The following is a 24,976-nucleotide window of genomic DNA, read 5'->3' as shown; positions in this document are numbered from 1 at the left end:
CTTTTTTCTCTGGAGAAAAAGAGGAAGAGAGGAGATCTGATCGAGGTGCACAAAATAATGAGTGGAATAGATAGAGTCAATAGCCAGAGACTTTTCCCCAGGGCAGGATTGAACTGGTATGAAGAGTCATAGTTTGAAGATAGTAGTAGGAGGAAGGTATAAAGGAGGTGTCAGAGGTAGGCTCTTTACGCAGAGAATGCATGGAATGTGGTGGTGTGGAAGCAAAGTCATTGGGGACATTTATGCGACTGCTAGACATGCACATGGATAGCAGTGAGTTGAGGGGAGAGTACGTTAAGTTACTATATTCTACATTAGGATTAAACCTCGGCACAACATCGTGGGCCAAAGGGCCTGTTCTGTGCTGTACTTTTCTATGTTCTATTCACCACTCCTATAAAGTAGAGGTTTCCTTTTAAATCCATGAACAGCTTATGTAATGACTATTACTCCAATTTCTGTTGGTTAATATGATAAATTGAACTTTAATAATAATATTGAAACATTTACATAATGGAAAAGGATTTTTGGCCATTTCTGAACATTAAAGTAGAAAACAGAAACAATGTACAAGAAAGCACCTTTTTTTGTAAAATGTGAAAGTAATGCAGTATTTTCTGCTGGAACTAAAAAGCTTAATGTTACTTCGAAAGATTCACAAGGTACCTCTACAGAACTTGAAAAAAATGCTAATGTGAGTCACAAGTTAATCGATCTAAACTGCATCTGTGGAATAGTACACAGCAAGCAATAATGGTGGACACATGTTCAATTGCCAACTTTTTGTAAAATAAAAAAGCATACTTGCATGAATCACATTACATTTCATTAAATAGAAAAATACACAGCATGAGACAATTTTTTTAAAATTCCATTGATCATTATTCCATTGTTGTAAGCATCACAGATGCTGTGTGGAGGGTGCCTTATGCCATGATGCACTGCACCACAAAGCAAGCTAGACTAGAGAAAATCCCAAAGTAGACCCATTGAAGTGGATTTCTATTTAAACCTCAACAATCAGAACCTGTTCAATAGTGCTTTGATCCATCTTGCAAAATATGATGCCCTTTTAGTAGTAAAAGACACTTTGTCAAAGCTTTTTGTTTTGAACTCAACCATTTACAGGAATACCAATTGAAATGGGGAAAAAAAACTAATGTATGAGATGATTGCTGACTGGCTGGTAAGTGGACTTTAATTGGTAGAGGTGGTACCATGGAAATGCACCAGTTTGATGATGACTGACAGTTAACATTCAACCTTGCTTAAATTTAAAATCAGACAGTTTGACTCTAAGGCATTGCCCTGAGAAATTAAGAAACTACTTGTCACCTATTTTGTTGAGTTGAAACGGTGTAGTGTATGCACACTTTCTGTCTATAAAGAACAGGGTCCTGTGTATTAATACTTAGCTTCCAGTTGGTTCATCTGCACTACAATGTGGGCCCAACTGAAATCCTAAATTGGTTTTAAAGTAATTATTCTCAATTTGTTGTTGTCCAATCACAGAATCACTTCTAATGTTCTAGAAGCACAGGTTGATTGGATACATTCAATATCTTTGATATTATTTGATACAATCCACCAGTCTTTTGGACATATAGCCTATATACCTAGCATCACCCTGGCACTGAAATTCATAAACCACATTATTTATTTGTGATATGGGCTGAACATCTTTTGGCTTGTGTGATACACAGTTGTCAACAATCCTAGAGTTCTGTACTACCAAATTACTATTCCAGAAGGTTTTGTTCTAATTAAAACAACAAAAATTACATGTAGTTTGTCTGCATAGAGCTTGTTTTCCCAGATATACTGGGCCAAGTTTGAGGTGTCATGGGCTATGCCTTTTATTCCTCAACTATAGGTTCCTTGATGGAGGGAAGCAACATACCCTAATTCTGCCCTTACGTAGATAACACCCTGGACGATATACCTGCTGGGATTATCATATAGCTCATTTAGCACCAAGTCATTTGGACGTGTTCAGTTGTCCAACCAGACAGGAATATAATCTGTAGTTTACACACAATCTGTACAGTACAAAGATGGTTGTTGAGGTGTTTGCATTTTGCTAATAAATGTCTAAAGATGTATGGACATTAAGATTTAAACATTTCACATTTTTTTAATATTTGCACCTGGTTATAGGCAATTTCTTCTTTCTCTCCTAAATCATACTTGATTCGTGGACTGGCGATTAAAAACCAGGTTATGACTTCACTACAGATTTCTCTTTTAAAAAGTATCATGAGTACCAGGAATCTAAAAACTAAGCCAACACTGTCATTCGTAGTTTTTGTTTGTATACTGGTGTTTCCCCAATTCTCTGATCACAGTTACAGGGTGAATCTTGGACTTCTCTATGTATACAGTTACAATCCTGTATTTTCTGTTGTTTAGGTAATGCAAATACCTGTTAGTTGAGAGAAGTAGCAGATTCCAAGGTAAGCATTACACTGCCTACCTGTAACTGCAGTCACAAGTCATGGAGTCTGCACTGTAATAGGTACGATGATGGGTGTCTGACTCTTACAAAGTTTTTATGCCTGGAGCTACAGCTTTCTAGAACAGTATATTGGATATGCCTAAACTAGAAACCAAGAATACTGGAAATAACCTGGGCAGTATCGATGTAGAGTAGTAAAATCACTATAGTCCAAGAGGCCATATGGCTGCTTTTTTGTTAGAGATGACTGGTGGTGGTTTAACCTGAAGGTCACCACACCGCAGGAGAGGAGCACAGCTGAGAAGGCAGAACCTTTATGGTATGGTACAGAATTTGAAACCATGCCTATTGGCATCACTGTCACAAATCAACCAGCCATTCAAGCTAAGCTGTGTAGAGAGAAATGGAGTGATGATTTCTGGTTGATAACCTTTCAGGGGTTCTGATTGTCTCTCCACAGATGCTGACTCACGTGAGTAATTAATGTACTTTGCTATTGCAGTACTAAATTATGAATGCATTTCAGAGATTCTTTAATTTTCAGTTCCCTAAATAATTTGAAGGAGCGGCATTGTGGAACATGTTAATTCAATGTGCTATTTTCTAGGCATGATATGGAGGTACCGGTGTTGGACTGCGGTGGACAAAGTTAAACATCACACAACACCGGATTATAGTCCAACAGGTTTATCTGGAAGCACTAGCTTTTGGATCACTTCTTCATTAGGTAAGTCTGAAAGCTAGTGCTTCCAAATAAACTTGTTGATCTATAACCTGGTGTTTTGATTTTCTACTTTCTAGTGGGGTTTTTAGAAGCATTCACTCCCCCAGCTACACAGCTTTTAGACAGCAGTCACAATGATAATCATCCTAGGAAATCCTGAGCAGACTGGTTTTAATCTTGTCTAATTTTTATTTCAAATAAAAGCATAATTCCACTCCTTAGCAGAACTTACATGATTTTAAAAAAAAAACTTATACTAAAAGGTCAGTTATTACAATCTTCTGTTTAAACCTCAGTTAATCAGGGCTGGAATTTTCCTCCACAAAGAATAAGTGTTACCAGCTGCTTAAAAAAAACAACACATGGAAATGTCTGTGACAGGCATACAGTAGTTTAAGGGGAGGTATAGAATTGAAGCCAGCTGCTTTTCCTACAGAGATGTCAAGAAAAATGGTTGAGAGAGTTAGCCTAATGCACACCCCCAAACATTGACTGCTGGCTGCACAGTGTGGATCCATCTCTCAGATGAGCCGGAATGCTAACTCAGTTCCTCTGAAAGCGTATGATTTTTCTGCTGGGGAGACAGGAGCTTGGTGTTCCCGCCAGCTGATGCAACTGGGATCTTAATCCCAATCCCAGTTGCTTTGTAGCTTTCCTCAATGCTGCCAATTTGAGTATCCCAAAAACAGTTGAGTTGAAATGCTGCATGATGTATTTATAGACATCCTTTGCTGTGCCACTGCATTTTCATCATTCCACATGGAGCATGGTGATTGACCATTTAATCTGCTTTTTGTGGTGATAGTTAAGCAAGGAATGTTGGTACAAACAACTTTTGAATATGAAGATAGCCTCTGCTTAACCTCCCCTCCAAAAGTAGGTACCTCCAAACTCTACTTACTGTACCGACGTAGCTATGATCTATTGGTGCAGGACTTGAATGCAAATATTGACGAAACCAGGCAAAGCCGACACATAATGAATCTATCAATAAAAATGTCTCAGGTCTGTCAGTTACTTGATTTTCTTGTATTACCTTATAGCTTGCTGATTTGGAATACATTGATGTAAATCTTATTAAATATGTACAAACCATCCCTAGCTTCCAATTAATAAAAAGTTGATCTGAAAATAAAGATTCCTTGCAGGCAGCAGAGGGAACAGGAAACATTCCATGCCTATTCAGTGTGGACAGGGAGCTGTGAACACAAGATTAGGACCAAGAACGCAAAGCACCAAAGTGGAAAATGAATAGTGAATATTCTTACCCCTTCCCACTCCCCTTCACACACTAGCTCACAATGAATCTGACCTCCCACCCCAACTTAATCCCCAAACATAGGTGTAAATTTGTAGGCAAACATACACCTATACTCCTATAAAAAAAAAATCTGAGCATTTTACAAAAGAGGAAGACATGAAGTCTGAGCAGGAGATTAAACACTGGGAAATTTTAAATGGTAGCAGTTGGATGAAAGCTACAAAGACTGGCTAGATGGAAGAAACAAAGGCAAACAGCAAGCTGTTACAATAAATTGCCCTATAGATCCATTTGTTACCCTTATATTGAATGTAAATAGCTTCTTCCAATAGTTTTAGTCCAAGTGATCTAAGAAGCAAAGATAGTCATGAAGGTAATTTCCCTGACCAATGCTGTAAGGCTGACCTCAGCTCAAGAAGTTGCTTTTGAAACACTAGAATTTCTTACAGCTAACATAAGACAAATGTCAGAGTTTCCCCTCTGTATTGGCATCCAGTGATGCTTACACAGAGAATATATAACTTATTGTGATAGAGAAATAATTCTCTATACTCATAGATTAACAATCTCCAGTGAGATTACAGGGGAGGAGAATCATTTAACATTGTCTTTGGAGTAGAAATATTAACATAAAAATGAAAGTGAGGTTCCCATACCCCATTGCAGAGAAAAGAAGAAGCATCAGTTAGCATCAGCAGCAGGTGTCAGATTGAGATTTGCATTTCTAACTTCCAAGTTCCAGTCCAGGAGCAGGAATTACCACCATTAGACGAGGATACACTGACAATAGCATGGATTACAACATGTGTACACTCCAGCTAAACCGAAACTATGCTTTACCATTTAAAATATATATTTAATTGAATATATTGATTGTTTCAGTTCAGTCAGAGTCTCACTGTCAAATGATGGTAATTTAGCTTTTGTTGTAAGTTTGAATTGGACCCCTTCAGAAACAAAAACAGAAAATTATAAACAATTACTACTAAGGCAGCAAGTTAGAAAACCGTCAAAATAAATTGCTGCATTTGTTTCTCCTCCTCATGCACACATGGACTGTTTCAAGGATGCAGTTCCACAGATTGTTGTTTATCTATTTCCTTGTCCAAGTAGTGGGAGCCTAGGTGGGTAACAATGCTACCTCATCATTGAGTAAGGATGGAGTGTGTTTGCAATCACAACACAGTTCCTCCTTGCCTTACCCCACTCCTCTCCCCAGTAATAGAATATCCCAGGGGAAAATCATCCAAAGTCACCTATTGTGAACTAACCACTTCAGTCAACATCATTTTGGTTTGCATAAGCCTTTTTGAGTGCAACTCAGTGCCACATTTTTCCAGGCATTAAATGTTACAGACAGCAATGATAGGCATGCAGGAGACTGGAAGAACACAGCAAGCCAGCTCTGAGGCAGGGCCCAATTTTTTGTTTTTTGGGGGCAATTAGAGTTGGGTTAAGAAAATTAACATTGGATGCTACACACATCTCCACAGCTGGCATTTATATAGCGCCATTTAAAAAAAATCCCAGGCGGTGTATCAAATCCAATGAAAAGTTATCAGCAGAGGGGTTGGATTATTCAAAAATAACCGCTGCCAGCTATAACCAAGTGCTCAAAATCTGTTTCAACTCCGACTAGAAAGCAAAAGCAGGTGGCCAATGTACAAGTCAAACTTTCATAATACAAAATATAAACACAATAGGAAAAATGGGAACTGACAGAGAGGAAAAAAGGAAATCACAAGCTTCCAGTACATTGATGATGAGAATATGCTCTGGGAAGGACAGCTCCATTCTCCAATCCCCAACAATTGGTGCTATACAGTGATAGAGCCTGCAGACCCATTGTGGGCTCAAAGCCATTGAGTTTTGAGAGAATGGGCTGATCAGAACAGAACAGTTGTGATAGTTTCTCTCTTCTGAGTATAAAAAAAAATGGCTCAAGTTACCATGGTAATCGCAGGCAGGAACGGACCTTCTTCCCTGGTGCAACCATCAATAGTTTCAGGAGGATGGTAAAAAATAAAAACTAGAGAGAGAGAGATCAATCGGTCTCTAGGCAACTGTACTATTCAATCTAGTTCTAGAGACAGGACATTAAAGTAGTCAATAATACAAAATGGTCAGATCTACAGTTGGCACAAAACAACCACTGACAAATTTGCCATCTGGTAGCAGGGTGAAAGTCTTTTCTCCAGTAGAAAACAAATGAAAAATTCATGTTTTTCTTCCTTTGTTTCTCAATCATTATGCGGTTTTCCCTTGTAACTATTTCCCAACAACATTGCCACAGAAAGTGCTTACAGTTATCATGGGAAGTGGCAATGATGATACCTGGTATCACTGCAGAAGAAGCCAGTTGTTGTTGTTGTTTTGTTGATGATGATGATAATGAATTACATTTCTATAAATTAAAAGCTATAGCTCGACTGGTAAGATTTGGCAGGTGTCTTCCCTGAGATAAATCCAACCTTTTACGACATGCTTGAGCATCGAATGGCTGGTGATCCCATTTGGGTGAGGACTTTGTCCAGCCACTGCAGAGGTCCGTTCAGGTGAAGCTCAATCCAGCAGGGAGTACTGGTCACTGTCTGGCGTCTATAGAGATAAAAGGCAAGTCATATTAACCTGGACCTTATTTTTGAAGAAATGGGGAACATGTTCTATCCCATTCGATAAGGAAGCTTAACTTTGATACTTAGGAATCAGTTCTCACCAACAGGTCTTGCTTGTATAAACTCATTACATCTCAATCAAACCAATTATATTGTCATTACCACTATGTTATATATCGTAACATGGAAAAATTGGTAGACAAGTTACCACATTACTGACCACACTCCAAGTACCTCACTAAGTTTAAAATACTTTTGGTGTTGTAAGGCATGAAAAGGAACATAATGGCAGGCCATTCAGCTCCTAACATGTGCTCTGCTATTCTAAATCATGATTGATATCCATCTCAAACCACTTTCTCACGCGATGCCCGTACCCAGTCTTTAGAGTGAAGAACATACTCAATGACTAAGTCTCCACACCCATCTAAAGTAGAGAATAACAAGGATGCCCCACCTTCTGCGTGAACAAATTTCTCTTCATCTCAGTCCTAAATAGCCTATTCTTTATTTGCAGACTTGGCTCTTGGTTCTAGACTCCGCCAACAACAGCACTATCCTTTCTACATCCACCTTGTCTAACCCTTTAATCATTTTGTAAGTTTCAATGAGATCAACTCTCATTCTTCTGAACTCTGGAAAATACTATATGCAGCACACTTTATAAATGGCATTTTTTAATGCTTTTCAATACTAATTGAATGAAAAGTATCTTCAACATCCCCAACAATAGAAATTTTAATGATGGCTAAACCACATTATATTCATGTTTTTCAAGTTGCAGTTAGAGGAATGTTATCAGATATTATCTGCCAAAATGAAAAAGTCAAAAATCTCAGTTTGTTGTAGAATCAGGGAAATTGACTGGTATGATTTTAAGATCCAAAGCAAAGGACTGGGGGAAACAGCTAACAACAGATACTACCAGCAATATGAGAGCTGGTAAGAGACCCACATCGCTTTTCTTTCAGAAAGTCTGCTTTGTTGGTCTTCCAACACCTACGGCCACAGGCATGGAAACCTTGCAACACTGTGCCTTCAGTGTGACTCTTTATGTTTAGACATTACCTGTTGAATTATCTTCTGTCTTGGGGCTGCATGACTTTTACTATGAAATTGAATAGGATAGCCACTTTACTGTATTCTTTCAAAAAAAATATGTAATAAGATGATTAGTATTTAATGGTGCTGCTAGAGATGTCAATATTAGCCAATACACCAGGTCTTTGAGCAGTCCTGTGGAACTTCACTTTACCTGCTCTTCCCAAAGGATCCCTTACATCAAAATTGATTAAGTTCTGATGAGGTGTTTGATCCTGTGCTCCCTCCTTTCAATTACACAGTGTCTGGCTTCTTTTGTTTCCAGGAATGAGTTAAGGGAAATTTTTCAATACAACACGAGCTGAAAGTGTTGAGAGATCCAGTGCTCTATTTATGTGACAGTGCTACATACAACACACATACTACCATTCCTTGATAGTGCAACCATCTTATTTTCCAGATCTGGTCTGACTCAATTTATTGAGTTATGACCTGCACATGTCACACACTCATTTCTTTGAGAAGTAGTCAGCCCATTTGCACAAGGCAAAACACTGAATACAAACTGGCAAAATGGTGTGGCCTTGTCCAATGTTGCAGCCAGAATCAGAAGTCAGAGCCAACTTTACTATCGTCCACTCACTTGCCCTGGGCCCGCTGTAATGCCTCCCAACATGTGTTTCCGTGATCAGTTAACTCAGCATGAAATCTGATCTGAAGTGTTCTGGCTTTTACAGAGCAATCACAAACTAAATCAAATTGTCTTTTACTCAGAAGGTCATCTAAGGTAGCAGCATTAGTAGCAACATGCATTGCTGCACTGTTTCTCACATAGGGAGAGATAGCTCCTGGCACTTTCAAAGGTAGTTTGTGTTAATTTTTCTCACTGAGTAAGGAGAAAATGAAGTTCCACTCCAGAGTTTTGACAGCAGCATTTCAAAGGTAACAAGAAAATGGGAGGCTTAAAAACAAATTAAGACAATGGTTCCAGAGGACGAGAGATTTGGAGACCGGAAAAGTGATCTGAGATGTGGGCAAAGCAACAACATAGAATCACAGAATCCCTACAGTGTGGAAGTAGGCTATTTGGTCTATCGAGTCCACACTGACCCTCAGAAGAGCATCCCACCCAGACCCATCGCTCTACTCTGTTCCTGTATATCCTGCGTTTCCCATGACTAATCCACCTAGCCTGCACATCCCCGTACAGTAAGGGCAATTCAGCATAGCCAATCCACCTAACCTGCACATCTTCGGACTACGGGAGGAAACCAAAGCACCCAGAGGAAATCCATGTAGATACGGGGAAAACGTGCAAACTTCACACAGATAGACAGTCACCCGAACCTGGATTTGAACCTAGGTTCCTGGTGCTGAGGCAGCAGTGTTAACCACTGAGCCACCATGCAAATATTGCTAGGAAAATTCATTATTTTGTTTTTAAAGAAAATGCTTCAATATTAGATTTTAAATTACTGTCTTGCACAGAGTTGACTTCAACTGAATATCCAAATTAGACTTTTAAAAAACGCAACTAGAAAGATCAATTTGGGTTAACATGGGACAGAGAAAGGACAAAGCAGAAAACTGGGGCAAACTTCCTCACAGTTAATGATGAATTTACATACAAGACAAAAAAAATTAATGGTTTTTTTTATTTGCCACCACAACACCCCTTCCCAACTTCTCAGTCCTAATAGAGTGTGTGTGTTTATACATTTAGCATCTGGTTGTGATTATCTAACTGGATGGGAGCCAACGCTCTCGAGTTTGGCTGTTATTTGAATGTGGGGAGAATCAGCAAAGTCTCTAAACATCTGGTGATTTGGAGGGTGGGTGGGAGTTGCTAATCAGAGGCAAATCAGAGCTGTTGCTGTCCCTCCTGTCTGCTAAACATGAATGTGCAAAAGAAAATATATATCTTGAATTACTGCGCTAATTTAGAGACATTACTGTGCAAAATTACAGTTTAATTTAGCAGAAGCGGTTCCCCCTTTCCTCAAAAGACTGGCATGAATTTTTTAAAATGCTGATGAAATTAACATCCTCCAATCGGGTGCGCTGACAGGACGGTGTCACATTTGTGCACATACAGCTCCAAGTCCATCTGTTCCTTTAGGTCAATATTCTGGGCTATTTATTTTAGCAATAACTTGCATTTACAGTGCCTTTATTGTAGTATTACATCTCAATGCATATCACAGGAGTGGTTATCAAACAACATTTGACACAGTCATTCAAGGAGGTATCAGAACTGGTGATTAAAATTTTGTACATTTTAAAGAAGTGGGGGGGAGAGTGAGAGAGATGGAAAGAATTACATGAGAATTCTACAGCTTAGGGCCTGGGTAATTTGAACCACGGCTGCCAATTGTTTAGGCTCCATTACTGCACAGTGTTGTGTCGATTGAGTGCTTTTGGGCGCATAACAAAATTATTGTGTGTTGCTGCTACTTTTTTTAAAAAAGATAAATATTTGGATCCTATCTGCTAGTAGTAGCAAAGGTGTCGGTTTATTGGGGATTTCCACTGTGAAACCTGCCCTGGTAGCATACATTCAACCATTCAGTAAACTATTCCATCCTCAGGAAACTACCACGTAGGTTAAATATGCAAGCTGTGAAGGCCACCCCTACCACAATAATGGATACAATATAAAGACAGAGAGAAAGTGAGGACTGTAGGTGCTGGAGATCAGAGTTGGAAAGTGTGGCGCTAGAAGAGCACAGTAGGTCAGGCAGCAGGAGAGTAGACATTGAGGATGAGCTCGACCTCAGGAATGAGGGGGTGGCCCAATGGGGCTGAGAGATAAAATGGGAGAGGGGTGGGGCTGGAGGGCACCAAGGTAGCTGGAAATGCAAGAGGTAGATGAAAGTGGGGGTGAAGGTGATAAGTCAGAGAGGAGGGTGGAGAGAATAGGTGGGAAGGAAGATGGACAGGTAGGACAGGTCAAGAGGGTGGTGCCAAGCTGTAAGATTGGATCTGGGATGGGATGGGGGGGGAGGGAGAAGGGAAATGAGAAAACTGGTGAAATTGACATGAGGCTCTCCAACCCCATGGGATCAAAGGCAGAAGATGAGGTGTTCTTCCTCCAGCCGTCAGGTGGCGAGAGTTTGGCAGTGTAGGGAGGCTCAGGCCTTGCATGTCCTTGGGGAAGTAGGAGGGGAAGCTAAAGTGTTTGGCAACAGGACGGTGGGGTTGTTTAGTGAGTGTGTCCCAGAGATGTTCTCTGAAACGTTCCGCAAGTTGGTATCCTGTCTCTCCAATGTAGAGGAGACCAATTTGGGAATAACAGACGCAGTCTATGATGTGTGTGGAAATACAGGTAAATCTCTGTTGGATGTGGAAGGGTCCTTTGGGGCCTTGGACAGAGGTTGGAGCTTGGGGATTGTGGCTGCAGTTTTTGAACTTTTTCTGGTGGCACCCCCCCACCTTCATCTATCTATCCCACTTCCAGCTACCTTTCCCCAGACCACCACCCCCGGTCCCTGTCCCCCCATTTATCTCTCAGCCCCCTTCGGCCACCCCCTCATTCCTGATGAAGAGTTCATGCTCAAAGCGTTGACTCCTGCTCCTCTGATGCTGCCTGACTGGCTGTGCTTTTCCAGCACCACACTTTGACAATTATAAATACAGCCTTTTCTAAAAACCTCCAAGCAGTCAGCCATCCCTCAAACGGAACTGGGGTGTAAACACCTCAACTGCTTTCTTCAACAAGCACTGAGACTCCTTCTTGAGCTGCAAGATGTACAAATCTAATCACATAACCATTAGCACTTGAAGCACCAACTCCCTCCACTGCCAAAGCACATTGTTATAAAAAGGCTAAGATACATCAGGTATTGAACATTGTAAACGATACCTGTATTCTGCTCCCCAGCCTTTGACAAAGCTCATTCGGATCGTGCACATCCTGGTCAGCTGGTACACTGCTTCAAAGCCCTGGTTGACTGACTGAGCTAGCAAGGCTGCAAACTCCTGGTTATTAAAGATCTTGAGGTTGCATCCTGTCGAGGGAGAGAGCAAACCCACTGCAGATCAGCATGCACATCACTTGCCAAAAAACTGCCATTTCCCTCCCACAAAATTCCAATCCCCACCACCCTGACTCTAGCACGTACCTCCCTGCCAAGTACTTGTGTTTACCCATTCAAACCTTCTAAACCTTTTGATTAAGTGCCAACTCATAGCTCAGTCCTGGGTGACTGTTATTCCTGTAAGGCACCAAACAAATCCCTTGATTAAATTCCATCCATAGTTTACTCTTAGGGAACCATTATTCTACTCAAAAATCATCTGAATCCAGTCTGCTGGGAATCTGTTACTCAATGGCATAAATTGTCAAACCATCTGTCTTTAAATTTAATGTCTGTTAGATTCCCCTACAGTGCCGAAACAGGCTCTTTGGCCCGAAAAGTCCACACCGACCCTCCGAAGAGTAACCCACCCAGACCCATTTCCCTCTGACTAATGCACCTAACACTGTGGACAATTTAGCACAGCCAATTCACCTAACCTGCACATCTTTGGACTGTGGGAGGAAACCCATGCAGACACGGGGAGAACGTGCAAATTCTACACAGACCGTCGCCCGAGGCAGGAATCGAACCTGGGTCCCTGGCACTGTGAGGCAGCACACTGAGCCACCGTGTCTGATCAGTAGTTTGCAACAGATCCATTAGTGAGTGCACCAGAAACCACAAAGTTTACAGTATGTTGTGAATCCAGTCTCATCACAAATTAGGGGGTAATTTGTGTCTTTGAATTACACTTGCACTAATTATTCCCTCTTGATACTCAGGGTGGTTGACCCTGGTTATGCTTTCCAGGTGATCCAACGTCACAGGCGTTTTACAAAGAACAGGCAGCTCTTGTGGCACAACAGACTGTTCCACAGCCGACTGTATGGCTGCCTTAATCAGCAAGCCTCAGTAAGGGCTACATGAACTTGTCAGATCATATTACTAAGCAAGTAGAGATGAATAGATGACGAGGAAATACAATTAATAGAAAGTGCTCCTTTTCCCAGCTTAAACAAGAAAACAAACTTTTGGGTGTAACAGGCAGCACCATATGAAAACCATTCCATTGTGTTACCTGGCGGGATCTTGCAAACAGTTGCAGGGTGCCACCCGTAACGTTGGTTGCAATTCGGACTCTGGACAAAGATGGCGCTGTCACTCAGGCATTCAGCAAAGACCTCTCCCCCAATGTAGTATAGCCTGACTCCCCTGCCTGAAATGGACAGGATACATAACCATCAGCAGTCAAAAAACAAAGACAAAACACATGGCCTTTTTCAGCATTCATCCATGTGAAGCAGTGTGTCCTTAAAGAACCCGGCTGCATCAAACAGTATGGCTCTGTTCGCAAACTCAAGCTTGCGAAAAGTATAATCATTAAGTATTTGGAAAGCACCAGAAAGGAATCAAAATGAGATAAGAAATAAAAACACTTATGCTGCCTGCAATTTTTAAAACAAAAATTAAGTCTTTAATGTGCCACAATGCAGGCCTTGAACTGCTGGAATGTCCTAAGTTGGAGCGTACATGTTATCTTGTTCTAAGGTAGGTAAATTCTATCTGCCCCAATACCTTAAATATACACTTGAAATGGGGTCAAAATCTGTGTTGGAGTCAGAATCTCTCCTATATTTGTGAGTTCATCAGACCACAACCTGACGCATCAGATGGCAATCCAGTCATTTTCCTGTGAATGGACCATGCTAATGTATGTTACATACATATACCTGTACTGCATGTAAAAATCGCAAGCAGAGAAACTGACCGATGTTTGAGCATGTTGATTTAATGGATGGCTAAAACAAATGTTGGGATGCTACAACTCCACAGCTACTGCAGAAAATGCCAGTGTATCCCATAATCAGATGAACTGCAAAGTGAAAAAACTGCAAAGGGAAAGTTGAGGAAGAGGTATTAAGTACTACCTGACCATTCCCCAAGTCAGAGACAGGTATAACTTGTCACTTTTAATAATCAACTTTATGCCTTGGCCTCATGATGTTTCAGCTACAGAATTCAAATTCTGATAATTACTAATTGATCAGCGCTGGTGAATGTGTGTTTAATGGGAAAGTTTAGTCAATTAACCTGTACAACAAATTGAAATTAAATACTGCAGATGCTGGAAATGTGAAATAAAAGTTAAATGTTGGAGAAAATGAGCAAGACTGGCAGCATCTATGGAAAAAGAAACAGTTAATGTTTTGAGTTCAGTACAACTCTTCAGACTGCTGATGGACTAGAAACATTAACTCAGTTTCTCTCTCCACAGATGCTGCCAGACCTGCTGAGTTTCTCAGCACTTTGCATTTATTAATTATACAAAAGCATAACTTTGTGCTTTGCAACATTATAAAACAGGAAAGCTAATGAAGAATTCTCTGCCTGTCTTCAGGAGGAATTCTGCACACTACAAAATGCTTCCTCCCAGGTTGTCTCCACTCAGCACTTGTAAAATTACAAGATTTTTAAAAAGTCACGACTAATGTTCTTTGTTCTATGTTCTATGAATGCTGGCCAGAGCAAAGGTGTCTTCCCTTAATGGAACTTAGTGAAACAATCCCATGTTTAAAAATTAGACTAGACTGGTTCCTGCAGTTGACTTTAACAAGGTGGCAAGCAGAAAAACTGAGCTTGCATTTACATATTAAATAGCGAGCCAGTCTGTTTGTGGAGATATTGGTTAATGAAGAATGTTGGTGAGGAATCCAGAAAACTCACTGTCCTTGTTCAAATATTGACTGAGAGAATTTATTTTCATTTGGGCATATGTGGACATTGCTGCCCAGACTGACATTTATCGTCCATCATTAGTTGCCTTGAAAATATAGTGGTGGGCCACCCTGTTGAACCACTGAAAGCAATTTGGTTCAGCTAAGCGGCTTGCTCGGCCACAACAAACAACAGTACAGAATCAGTGGTGCCGGTGTGAAACAACAACATCACAATCATAAACACTGCCTTTAAATGTAGTCAAATACCCCAAGGCTCTTCACAGAAGCATTATCAAGTTCAAAAGTATCTCAAAGAGAACAGAGGGCAAAGATAGATTTTGGGGGTGAGGGGTTGGAATTATACAACATGGAAGTTAAACAGCTGAAGGCACAGCAACCGACGATATCACTATACACAGAAGCCAGAACTGGGAGATGCACAGATATCTCAGAAGGGCAGTTGTGCTGGAGGAGAAAGACATTTTAAAATGGAGAGATGGCTTAACCAGGAGCCAAAGTAGGTCAGCAAACAGTGGGCAAACACTACATACCGATATTTTCTACATCTCACTGTTAAGTCAGAGAACAGCTTCCACTTCTTTGAAAATCTCAATGATATTCCAGTTGCTATCATACTGGGAGATATGGAATAGTGGCAGCAATCCTTACAGAGAAAAATGGAATTTGCAATGCTGTTTGTGCTCTTAGCTTTCTCCACCCACCTACCTGGCTCTTGCAGGGAGATATACCCATGTATTCCGGTGCCCTCCCCTCACCCTACCACCTCAGCCAATAGGTCATTTTTTTTTATGTACGGCTCTGGACAGCTAGTGTCAGGCTGCTAACAATTGAATTCATCACAGCTGACTGCAGCCTCAACTAACACAACATTTAGGTTTCTGGTGATCACATTATGCAAATCCTTCAGGAGCAGGAATGTTGGTTGATTGTATTGGCTTTCAGATCTTAAAGTGGAAATATGATGGGTTCATTCTAGCGAGCCTATTGAATGAAAATCTCTGGTTACTCAAAACAAACTGACAAATAAACCTGGGAATGTGCCATGCATTTACCCACTGAAGTCTTGGAGTGGAACCCACTAGATCCATCTCTACATTATAGGTCATCGAGTCAGAGATATACAGCACAGAAACAGACCCTTCAGTTCAACTCGTCCATGCCGACCAGATATCCTAACCTAATATAGTCCCAATCGCTAGCACTTGGCCCATATCCCTCTAAACCCTTCCTATTCATATACCTATCCAGATGCCTTTTAAAATGTTGTAATTGTACCAGCCTCCACCACTTCCTCTGATAGCTCATTTCCATACACGTACCACCCTCTGTTTGGAAAAGTTGCCCCTTAGGTCCCTTTTAAATTTTTCCCCCCTCACCCTAAACCTATGCAACTAGTTCTGGACTCCCCCATCCCAGGGAAAAGACCATGTCCATTTATCCTATCCACGCCCCTCATGATTTTATAAGTTCACCCCTCAGCCGCCAATGCCTATTCAGGAAAACAGCCCCAGTGTATTCAACCTCTCCCTACAAGGTCAAATCCTCCAACCTGGCAACATCCTTGTAAATCTTTTCTGAACCCTTTCAAGTTTCTCAACATCCTTCTGTCTTTTATTGTAAGAATGATCATTTCAGCAGGTTATGTCTTGTTTAACTAGCGCTAACCACATAAATGTTGGCAGAATATGGTGGTGACGAATATGATGCAAAGCAGGAACAATCCATGGGAGGTGGCCTCCCTTTGCTCCAACTACAATTATCACGAGTTTGGCCAGAGGCACTGCCTTACTTTACCATGGAGAAGAAGAACAAGATTCTTCAAACGAGGAACCTCACTCTGATGACTCATGGGATCAAAGTCAGGCTTTGATAACAATTTATAGTCTCAGAACAGTATTGGTGCAAAGCTGAAACCACCGAAAGTGAAGTGTGAATCCACCCTATAGCATTTCCAAGGCAACACATAAGAGTGTGTTACAAGTACAACCCACATTCATACAACTACAATCTAGCAAAACATTCCATGGAGAATGCGTGACCTCTTCTACCATGATCCCAATGGTGACTGACGGATTTTTGACCTATATCTGTTCCAGCTCTTTGAACCTTTGAAATCCTTATGGTCTTCCAGTTCTGGTCTCCTGTGAGTGACCGATTTTAATCACTCACCGTTGGTGGCTGTGCCCCTTGTAGGGGTGTAATCAGACGATTACACTGAGTTGTACAAGGGGATATGAGGGACAGGTGATCAAAAGTCTGATTAAAGATGTGGGTTTTACTGGAAGACTTAAAGGAAGGAATGAAAGATAGAGAGGTGAAGATGTTTAGGGAGGGAATTGCAAAGTTTTGAGTTATTATGTTCAAGACACAGCCACTATTGGTGGAAAGAAAAGCAATCAGGAATGTTCAGAGGTCAGAACTGGAGGAGCGCAGTAATCTCAGGAATGCTGTAGGATGGAGACGGTTACAGAGATAAGATGGCGTGATGTCGCAGAGTTGAATTAAACAACAGGTTGAGAATTTTTAAATCCCAGTGGTGCTGGAGCAAAAGCTAATACAGGTCATTAAGCTCAGGGGGTAATGGGCCATTGGGACTTGGTGCAGTCAGAATACAGACAGCAGAGTTTTGGGATGAGCTCAAATTGATGTAAGTAGGTGGGAGTGATGGTTGGTCAAGGGTATGCTAGAATGAGGCATTGTCAATGTGCAACATCTAGGTGTTGAGTTTTGAGGACATCATTCTAAGCGTATGAGGAAGAGGAATCACAATAGCGGTATGGTGTATTACCAATGTGCCTTCTTGTCAGCTCCACTGCTGCATTCCTGTTCACATTCGACAGCAGCCCTAAGCAGAAGCGTTCAGAGTTTGATGGGTCAGTAAAACCGTCGACAGTGAGAGAAGGCTGTGAAGCGTGGAAAGTCTCTCCCACTCGCTGGTTCAGTTCATAGTAAGCGATGGAGCACCAGAAAGCTGGCTCACAGTAGGTGACTGGCTGCAGGTCTGCAAAAGAGAAGAACAAAATAACAGATTGTACAATGAGAGGCTACACTTGTTGGTTTTCTCCTTCCAAGCCCATTTGTTGTAACTCTACCAAATGTCTTGATGGCACCATCGATTGCACTACGATTCTCACTATCACTAGGACTCACTTTCAACATCAGGAAGCTGGTACACAAATAGCACAAGATCTCCAAGTATCACTATCAGATTATTTTGAAATAGACCATTCATCCCATCCAGTCTCTAAATCCACAAGTTATCCAGACCAATTCCATTCTCCCTTCTACTTAACTCTATTCCTATTTAGTGCAGTCAACAAATTCCCTTTCTCAGGAGTGGGCATTGATTAATGGAAGAAAGTTATACACTTGCACAACTCTTTGAAGACTTTTTTATCCCCCAATTACTCCTTTAATAACATTTCACGATCACTTTAAATTTACGACTGTTCCTTGCTGATCGTAGTGAACAATCCCAATGGACAGTCCCTTTAAATCTCCTCAGTACCATCTGCTGCATTGAAAACATAGAAGGCGCTAAAAGCAGAGTGGTCAGCTTGTGTGCAGCAAGATCCCACAAACAATGAAATAATTCACAAATTCACCTGTTTAATTAAGCTAGTCTGGGGTTAAATATTGTCCACGGCATTGGAGAATTCTCCTGTTCATCTTCAAAAGTGTGTTCATGGGACGTTTGACACGTAAAATATCCATTTGCTAACTCATTTCACACTCCAACCACCCAGCTACACACACACACACACGGAACGTTTGCAACAAAAATTTCCAGCTCGGCGAACAGAACCACAACAACGAGCGCCCGAGCTACAAATCTTCACCCAAACTTTGAAAAGGAACTCTTCCTCACTTACACATCTTGCACTAAATTCTCTTGTACACCATCTGACACACCTCACTCACTCTCTTACACCCAGTTATACACCCACACAGACACCCTCCTATAGACATGCGCCTGAAAATGTGTTGCTGGAAAAGCACAGCAGGTCAGGCAGCATCGAAGGAGCAGGAGAATCGACGTTTCGGGCATGAGCCCTTCTTTCGGGCTCATGCCTGAAACGTTGATTCTCCTGCTCCTTGGATGCTGCCTGACCTGCTGTGCTTTTCCAGCAGCACATTTTCAGCTCTGATCTCCAGCATCTGCAGTCCTCACTTTCTCCTATAGACATGCACCTCTCCACATTTCTCACACTCACACCTCTCAATCTTGCTCCCTCAGACACCTCTCCATCTCCCTCATACACAGACACCACAATTCAATGAACAGCTGTTCTCCGTTGCAGAACAACTTCCCAGCGGAACAGGTGATCCCCATTTAAAGGTAAAAGCTCTTAATTCCAGAACAATGGATGCCTTCCTACAAGCTCTCCCTCCATATCGCCTCTTCAGAAAGCACAGATTCTCACTGACGTACAGTTGGGCCGGCCAACAATATCTTGAAGATGAGCTACCTTCCTTACAGCACTGTGGTTGCTTCTACACCAAATGCACTATTGCAGCTCACCACCACTTTCTCAAGGGCAATTAAGGAGGGGTATTAAACACTGGCACAGCATCAATGAAACCCATATCAATGAGAGAAAATTTTAAAAAGACTACTTTTTGCCCATTAGGAACTGAGCTTGTCAGTAGTGGGGGTAGGGGTAGCAAACACAAGAGTCAGGAGCACATTCACACACTCACAATCACACACTTGTTTGCGCACACTCACCCAATGTCAACAAATATGTTGTCCGACAGCATTCAGAAGCAGTAAACCCAGCTGATATTTAAACCCCATCACACAGAGTCACCAGTTTCTGAATAAAGAAAATTTGAGGTATGTTGTTACTGAATTGGAGTTGCCGGTGTTGGACTGGAATGGACAAAGTTAAAAATCACACAACACCAGGTTATACTCCAACAGGTTTATTTGGAGGCACTAGCTTTCAGAGCGCTGCTCCTTCATCAGGTGGTTGTTTGTGAAGGAGCAGTGCTCCGAAAGCTAGTGCTTCCAAATAATCCTGTTGGACTATAACCTAGTGTTGTGTGATTTTTAACATTGTTACTGAAGGTGGCATGGTGGCTCAGTGGTTAGCACTGCTGTTTACAGCACCAGGGACGCAGGTTTGATTTCACCACTAGCAGCTGTGTTGCGTTTGCATGTTCTCCCCACCTTTGTATGGGTTTCCTCTGGGTGCTCTAGTTTCCTCCCACAGTCCAAAAATGTGCAGGTTAGGTGGATTGGCCATGCTAAATTGCCCCATCCAGGGATGTGTAGGCTAGGTGGATTAGCCATGGGATATGCAGGGCTACAAGCATAGAGTACAGGGAGGAGCAGGTCTGGGTGAGATGCTCTTCGGAGGGTCAGTGTGGACTCAATGGGCCAAATGGCCTGCTTCCACACTGTAGGGATTCAATGATATCCCACGAACTCTCTAGCAATGATGCACTGCAGTGTTGCAGTACAAGCTATAAATGGTAAGGAAGAATTGTAGTTGCAAGTTACAAACAGGAAATGTAGTATTTCTGCCTAGCTTACTGAGTCATCACATTTCATTACCATATTTCCTGTTTACGTTTTAAACATATACTGGATTCAGTTTTAGCACACACATGCATTCTATTTTGTGTTCTCAACCTGCCTCTCCATTCGATACTATCCCAGAGCAGCCATTCTTTAGATGGATAGCGAGCTTCAAGGGCCATGCTCAATCCTGTAAGTCTATCCCAGTGACAGCCTCAGGATACTGATCAGGAGTTCCCCAATAAAACCAGGTTATAATAGGACACAAGCATCATTGGCAAGGTCATGCATTTATAGCCCATCCCTCATTGCCTTCAAGACGTTGGTGGTATGCTGTCTTCTTGAACCACTGCAGTTAGGTACATGGATACATTGGTACTCCTCATTGCTCTTTTCGCTTGCAGTGATTTGACATAGCTGAGTGAAATGCTGGACCATCTAACAGGGCTGTGGGACTGGAATCACATGTAGGGCAGAGCCACTACGTATGGCAGATTTTCTCCCCTGAAGGAGGATAGTGAAGCAGATGGGTTTTTACCAGTCATGACTGAGGATACTAGCAGTTTATTCCAGATTAACAAATTCAATATATTTTAAATTCACCCAGCTGCCATGATAGTATTTAAATGGCACTCTGGAGGATTACTTAAAGCCTCTGGATTACTGGGTTAGTAACATTACCACTGTTCTACCATCTCCCTCTTATCTCCACCGGGACCAGCAGAACACGGTCACTCAGCTCCACAGCAAAGGCTCATGAGTTTGTAGCAAGCCTGAGGTGGAAGGACAGCAGGAATAAGGAGGTCCAAATAGGAAACAGAATTCAACAAAAAATAGAGAGTGGTAGTCTATTTCAAACGGAACTATATTAATGTGTTGACAGCTGGATAACAAGGGATGTGCTCGAATCAAATATAAATAACCACCACAAATACAATAAACGTTCGGCATGACATATTATTTATCAGGAGTAACAGCTAATGGGGACTGAGTGGCAGGGTCTCAGGAGAACACGCAAGCTGCAAATGGTATTTCTAATACATCTGAACAATTTTGGAATACTTTTAAAATTTCTGATCCTCAGGCCGTCTCCCCACAAACAGTCTCAGATCAGTTCAGGTTGGTGAGAAGGCTAGGATTCTGCACCTTAAACGGTTTGTTGTATGCTACAGATGAAGGTTCATTAAATATCTGAACATTTAGCATCTCCACCCCATAAGGCACAGTGGGGAAATGGCATTTTCCACGGTAGCTTACAACTCTAAAAACTTTCCTGACAGCTAGCTCCAAAAAGTCAGACATCTAGTTCCAAGTGGAGTTCAGGTTACCCTGCTTTGCCCCACACTGCCCCCCTCTGATTCGCTGGGTGCCCATCTCACATGTCACGCAATTGCAATATTTCTACTCACTACAGCAAGAGCTAGTCACCATCTCAGAATCCCCAGTGAACACAGATTGTTTCAAGTTGCTATACCTGCTCTTGGGAGACCCAGAGTACAAAGAGTACCCCATATGCTATAAAGCTATCATATCAGATCAATTCCATTCCTGCTCAGCACAAAGTTAGACGGTAACTGTTTCATCTGTTCCTCAAACCCTTAGGTCATGGAAATGAGAACAATATCAGCCCTAACCTCTGTTCTCTCTCCAGTATTTGGGCATCAAAGTGGAAAGCTAAGATCTTACAATATTGGATTCTATGCTCATCCAACCAGTTGATTCGAGTGCAGTCAAGGACAGGTAAAGATCCTCTAATCCACACAAGCTATTTGGCGTAGTTACCAGATTTCTGTAAAATCTCATTCTTCACTACACCCAAAATTTGGTAATCTCCTGGAAGAGACAAAAATCCAACTAAAAAAAATCTACAAAAATATATTCGTCTCAAAAAACATGAGTGACAAGTACTACAGAGATACCAAATAATAATCACCCTCCGTGAGGGAGAATCCAATCATCTCCCCTTGATATTCAATGGCATAACTATTGTTGAACCCCCCCCCCCCACCCCACCCCATTATCAACTTACTGGGGGTTATCATTGACCAGAAACTGAACCGAACCAGCATTTAAAATATTGTGGCTACAAAGGCAGGTCCAGAGATTGGTCAGTCACTTCTGAACTCCTAAAACCTTTTTACAAGGCACAAGTCAGGAATGTAGTGGAATACTCCCCACTTGCCCAGATGACTGTAGCTCCAGCAACACTAAAGTTTGCCACCATCCATGACAAAGCTGTCCACTAGATTGGCCTCTTTAACATTTATTTCCTTTACCACTGATGCACTATGGCAGCAATTCACCAAGATTCTTACGACAGTACATTCCAAACCTGTCACCTCAACCACCTACAGACACCAGGGCAGCCGACATATGGAAACATCACCATCTGAAAAGGTCCCCTTCAAGTCACACAGTACCCTGACTTGGAACTCTATCAATGCTCCTCACTGTCACTTGGTCAAGATGCCAGAACTCCCTCTCTAACCATTTGCTGAACACCACCTTTTTCAGGGCAATTATGAATGGGCAATAAATGTTGGCCTAGCCAGTGAGACACTCAGAATTAATCAAAATAAAGCCAGCATTGATTGTCCACCCCTCATTGAGGGCACCAAGACACTTTCTTGAACAGCTGTAGTCTAAGTGATGTCAAAACATCACAGTGTTGTCAGGTAGGATGTACCATGGGTTTGACAATGTCCATCAGTCTCACTAGGGAACCATCCAATTCAAGCGGCTCTTCTCCAAGTGCAACACAAAGACAGCGAATGTTTGCAAGTAGAGGGCAACAATAGAGCTGGACCCTGTCCTACCAAACATCTACAAACATGTACTTTCCAGGCTGGATCAGCATACAGCAATGCCAAGTTCATAGATAGCAACCAACTCAATAAAGTCCAACAATCAAGCTGGAGTTCATGTTCATCTGTAAAGTTACTGGGGCAGCAACTAAATCGAGGAACCTCCAAACTACACACTACTCTTTGTTGACATTGTGGAGTTTGAAATACGAATTTCCCCATGTCAACATGCACTATACCTTTAACTCAAATGTCAATTAAACAGACTTGGTGCATTTACATTGCTGGAAGCAACAGTTCTCAGACAACATGCCCTGCCCAGCAGCGGTTGGTAAAATACAGGGCTGCCTTGAAACGTCTCCCTTCAGCCGCTGCTGTTCAACATCAAACAACGGTCTCTTGTTCACCGTGGGACGATGCACTGTAGCAGCATTGAGTCATGACAGGCAAACAAAGCTTAAACTGTAGGCCAGCTGCCAAAGTAAACTCTGTGACCCGGACGTGAACTTCCAACCTCTCTCGATTTTCTGGTCACTTGAAAAACACCAACTCTCAGGCATACCCTGTCAACTCATCCTGATATGAGCAAATGAAATGCAACACAAGTTTGTGCCAAGGCCACAGCTTCCAACTTCAGTCTCTGTTAAACTGGGCACTGTCAGACAAGACAGTGTTTGTGTTGCACAATTAGAAAGATAGAAGAAATAAAGACTAACTTGTATTTCCATGCCACTTTTCAAAACCACGGGCAGAAGAAAAAGTTGGACAGATTCTGATGTGTTTTCGGAAGTGTAATTTGAGCAACGTGTTCAAATTTGTACAGAGAAAGTTCCTTCTAGATCCTAACTGAGGTTTGAGGTGTCAACTGAGGGATAAATTTTGAAAGATCACTCCTACTCATCTTTAAGTAGAGCTTCTGAATATTTAAGCTTCAACTGAGTGGGTGGATGGAGTTTCGTTTAAATATCTCATCCAAAAGACAGCACCCTCAGACAGCGTACACTCCCACATTATTGCACTGGAGAACATAATTCAGACTGATGTTCTCAGTATTTGAAGTTGAAGTTGTACACAATATTCTATCTCAAAGTGAGAGAACTACTAACTGTAGCTCAGGGTTAAGCAGTTAAAGACAAGGTCACCAATGATGGAAAAAAGAAAATTGGGATTCCATAAGAAGTCTTAACTGGAGAAGTGCACAGGTTTCAGAGCATTATCTCAGAAAAAAGGAAGGGCAAGTCCATGACCTGAAAGGTGAGAATCTTAATACAAGGTTGGGATCAAGTGTAGGTCAGAAAGCAAAGAGGTGATGAGTCAATGGGTCTTGGTACAAGATAAGATTTAGACTTCAAAGGAGGAAGGAACAAAAATGGAAAAAAATGTTAGTACCAAGATAGTGAAGTCGAATAGAAATATAATACCTTTGGCAACAGCACTGGATTTGACACTGCAGAGAGTTTTATTAAATTAAACACACACTTCCTTTGAAGAAAGTGTGGACTGCAGATGCTGGAGATCAGAGTAGAGAGTGTAGTGCTGGAAAAGCACAGCAGATCAGGCAGCATCCAAGGAACAGGAGAATCGGCGTTTTGGGCATAAGCCCTTCGTCAGGAATGAGGCTTGAGGGCCAAAGGGGCAGAGAGATAAATTGGGGGGGGATTGGCCTGGGGGGTAGGTAGCTGGGAATGTGAAAGATAGATGAATTCACACTACAGGGTAAATTCAGTAAGGCTGCATCCCTCATAAGCCACCTCTCTGTTCAAGCTGTGGAGAAAATCGATAGCAGTTTGAAGAG

The 24,976-nt window shown here is 41.7% G+C and overlaps 1 protein-coding gene across 3 annotated transcripts in view; it reads right to left on the bottom strand.

Moving 5' to 3' along the window:
- Window positions 1-459: 459 nt before the first annotated feature.
- Window positions 460-24,976, bottom strand: part of smad3b (SMAD family member 3b) — a 123,673-nt gene continuing 99,156 nt past the window's right edge. For all 3 annotated transcript variants that reach the window (XM_043677172.1, XM_043677171.1, XM_043677173.1), the window contains 4 exons: window positions 17,642-17,854; window positions 13,194-13,331; window positions 11,959-12,103; window positions 460-7,038 (listed from right to left, as the gene is read on the bottom strand). In XM_043677172.1, the coding sequence (XP_043533107.1) occupies window positions 6,915-7,038; window positions 11,959-12,103; window positions 13,194-13,331; window positions 17,642-17,854 (620 nt within the window). In that variant the 3' untranslated portion in view covers window positions 460-6,914. The remainder of the gene's footprint in view (window positions 7,039-11,958; window positions 12,104-13,193; window positions 13,332-17,641; window positions 17,855-24,976) is intronic.

The sequence above is a fragment of the Chiloscyllium plagiosum genome, chromosome 36 (assembly GCF_004010195.1).
Source record: "Chiloscyllium plagiosum isolate BGI_BamShark_2017 chromosome 36, ASM401019v2, whole genome shotgun sequence".
Taxonomy (NCBI): domain Eukaryota; kingdom Metazoa; phylum Chordata; class Chondrichthyes; order Orectolobiformes; family Hemiscylliidae; genus Chiloscyllium; species Chiloscyllium plagiosum.
This window is presented reverse-complemented; position numbering and strand designations above follow the sequence as displayed.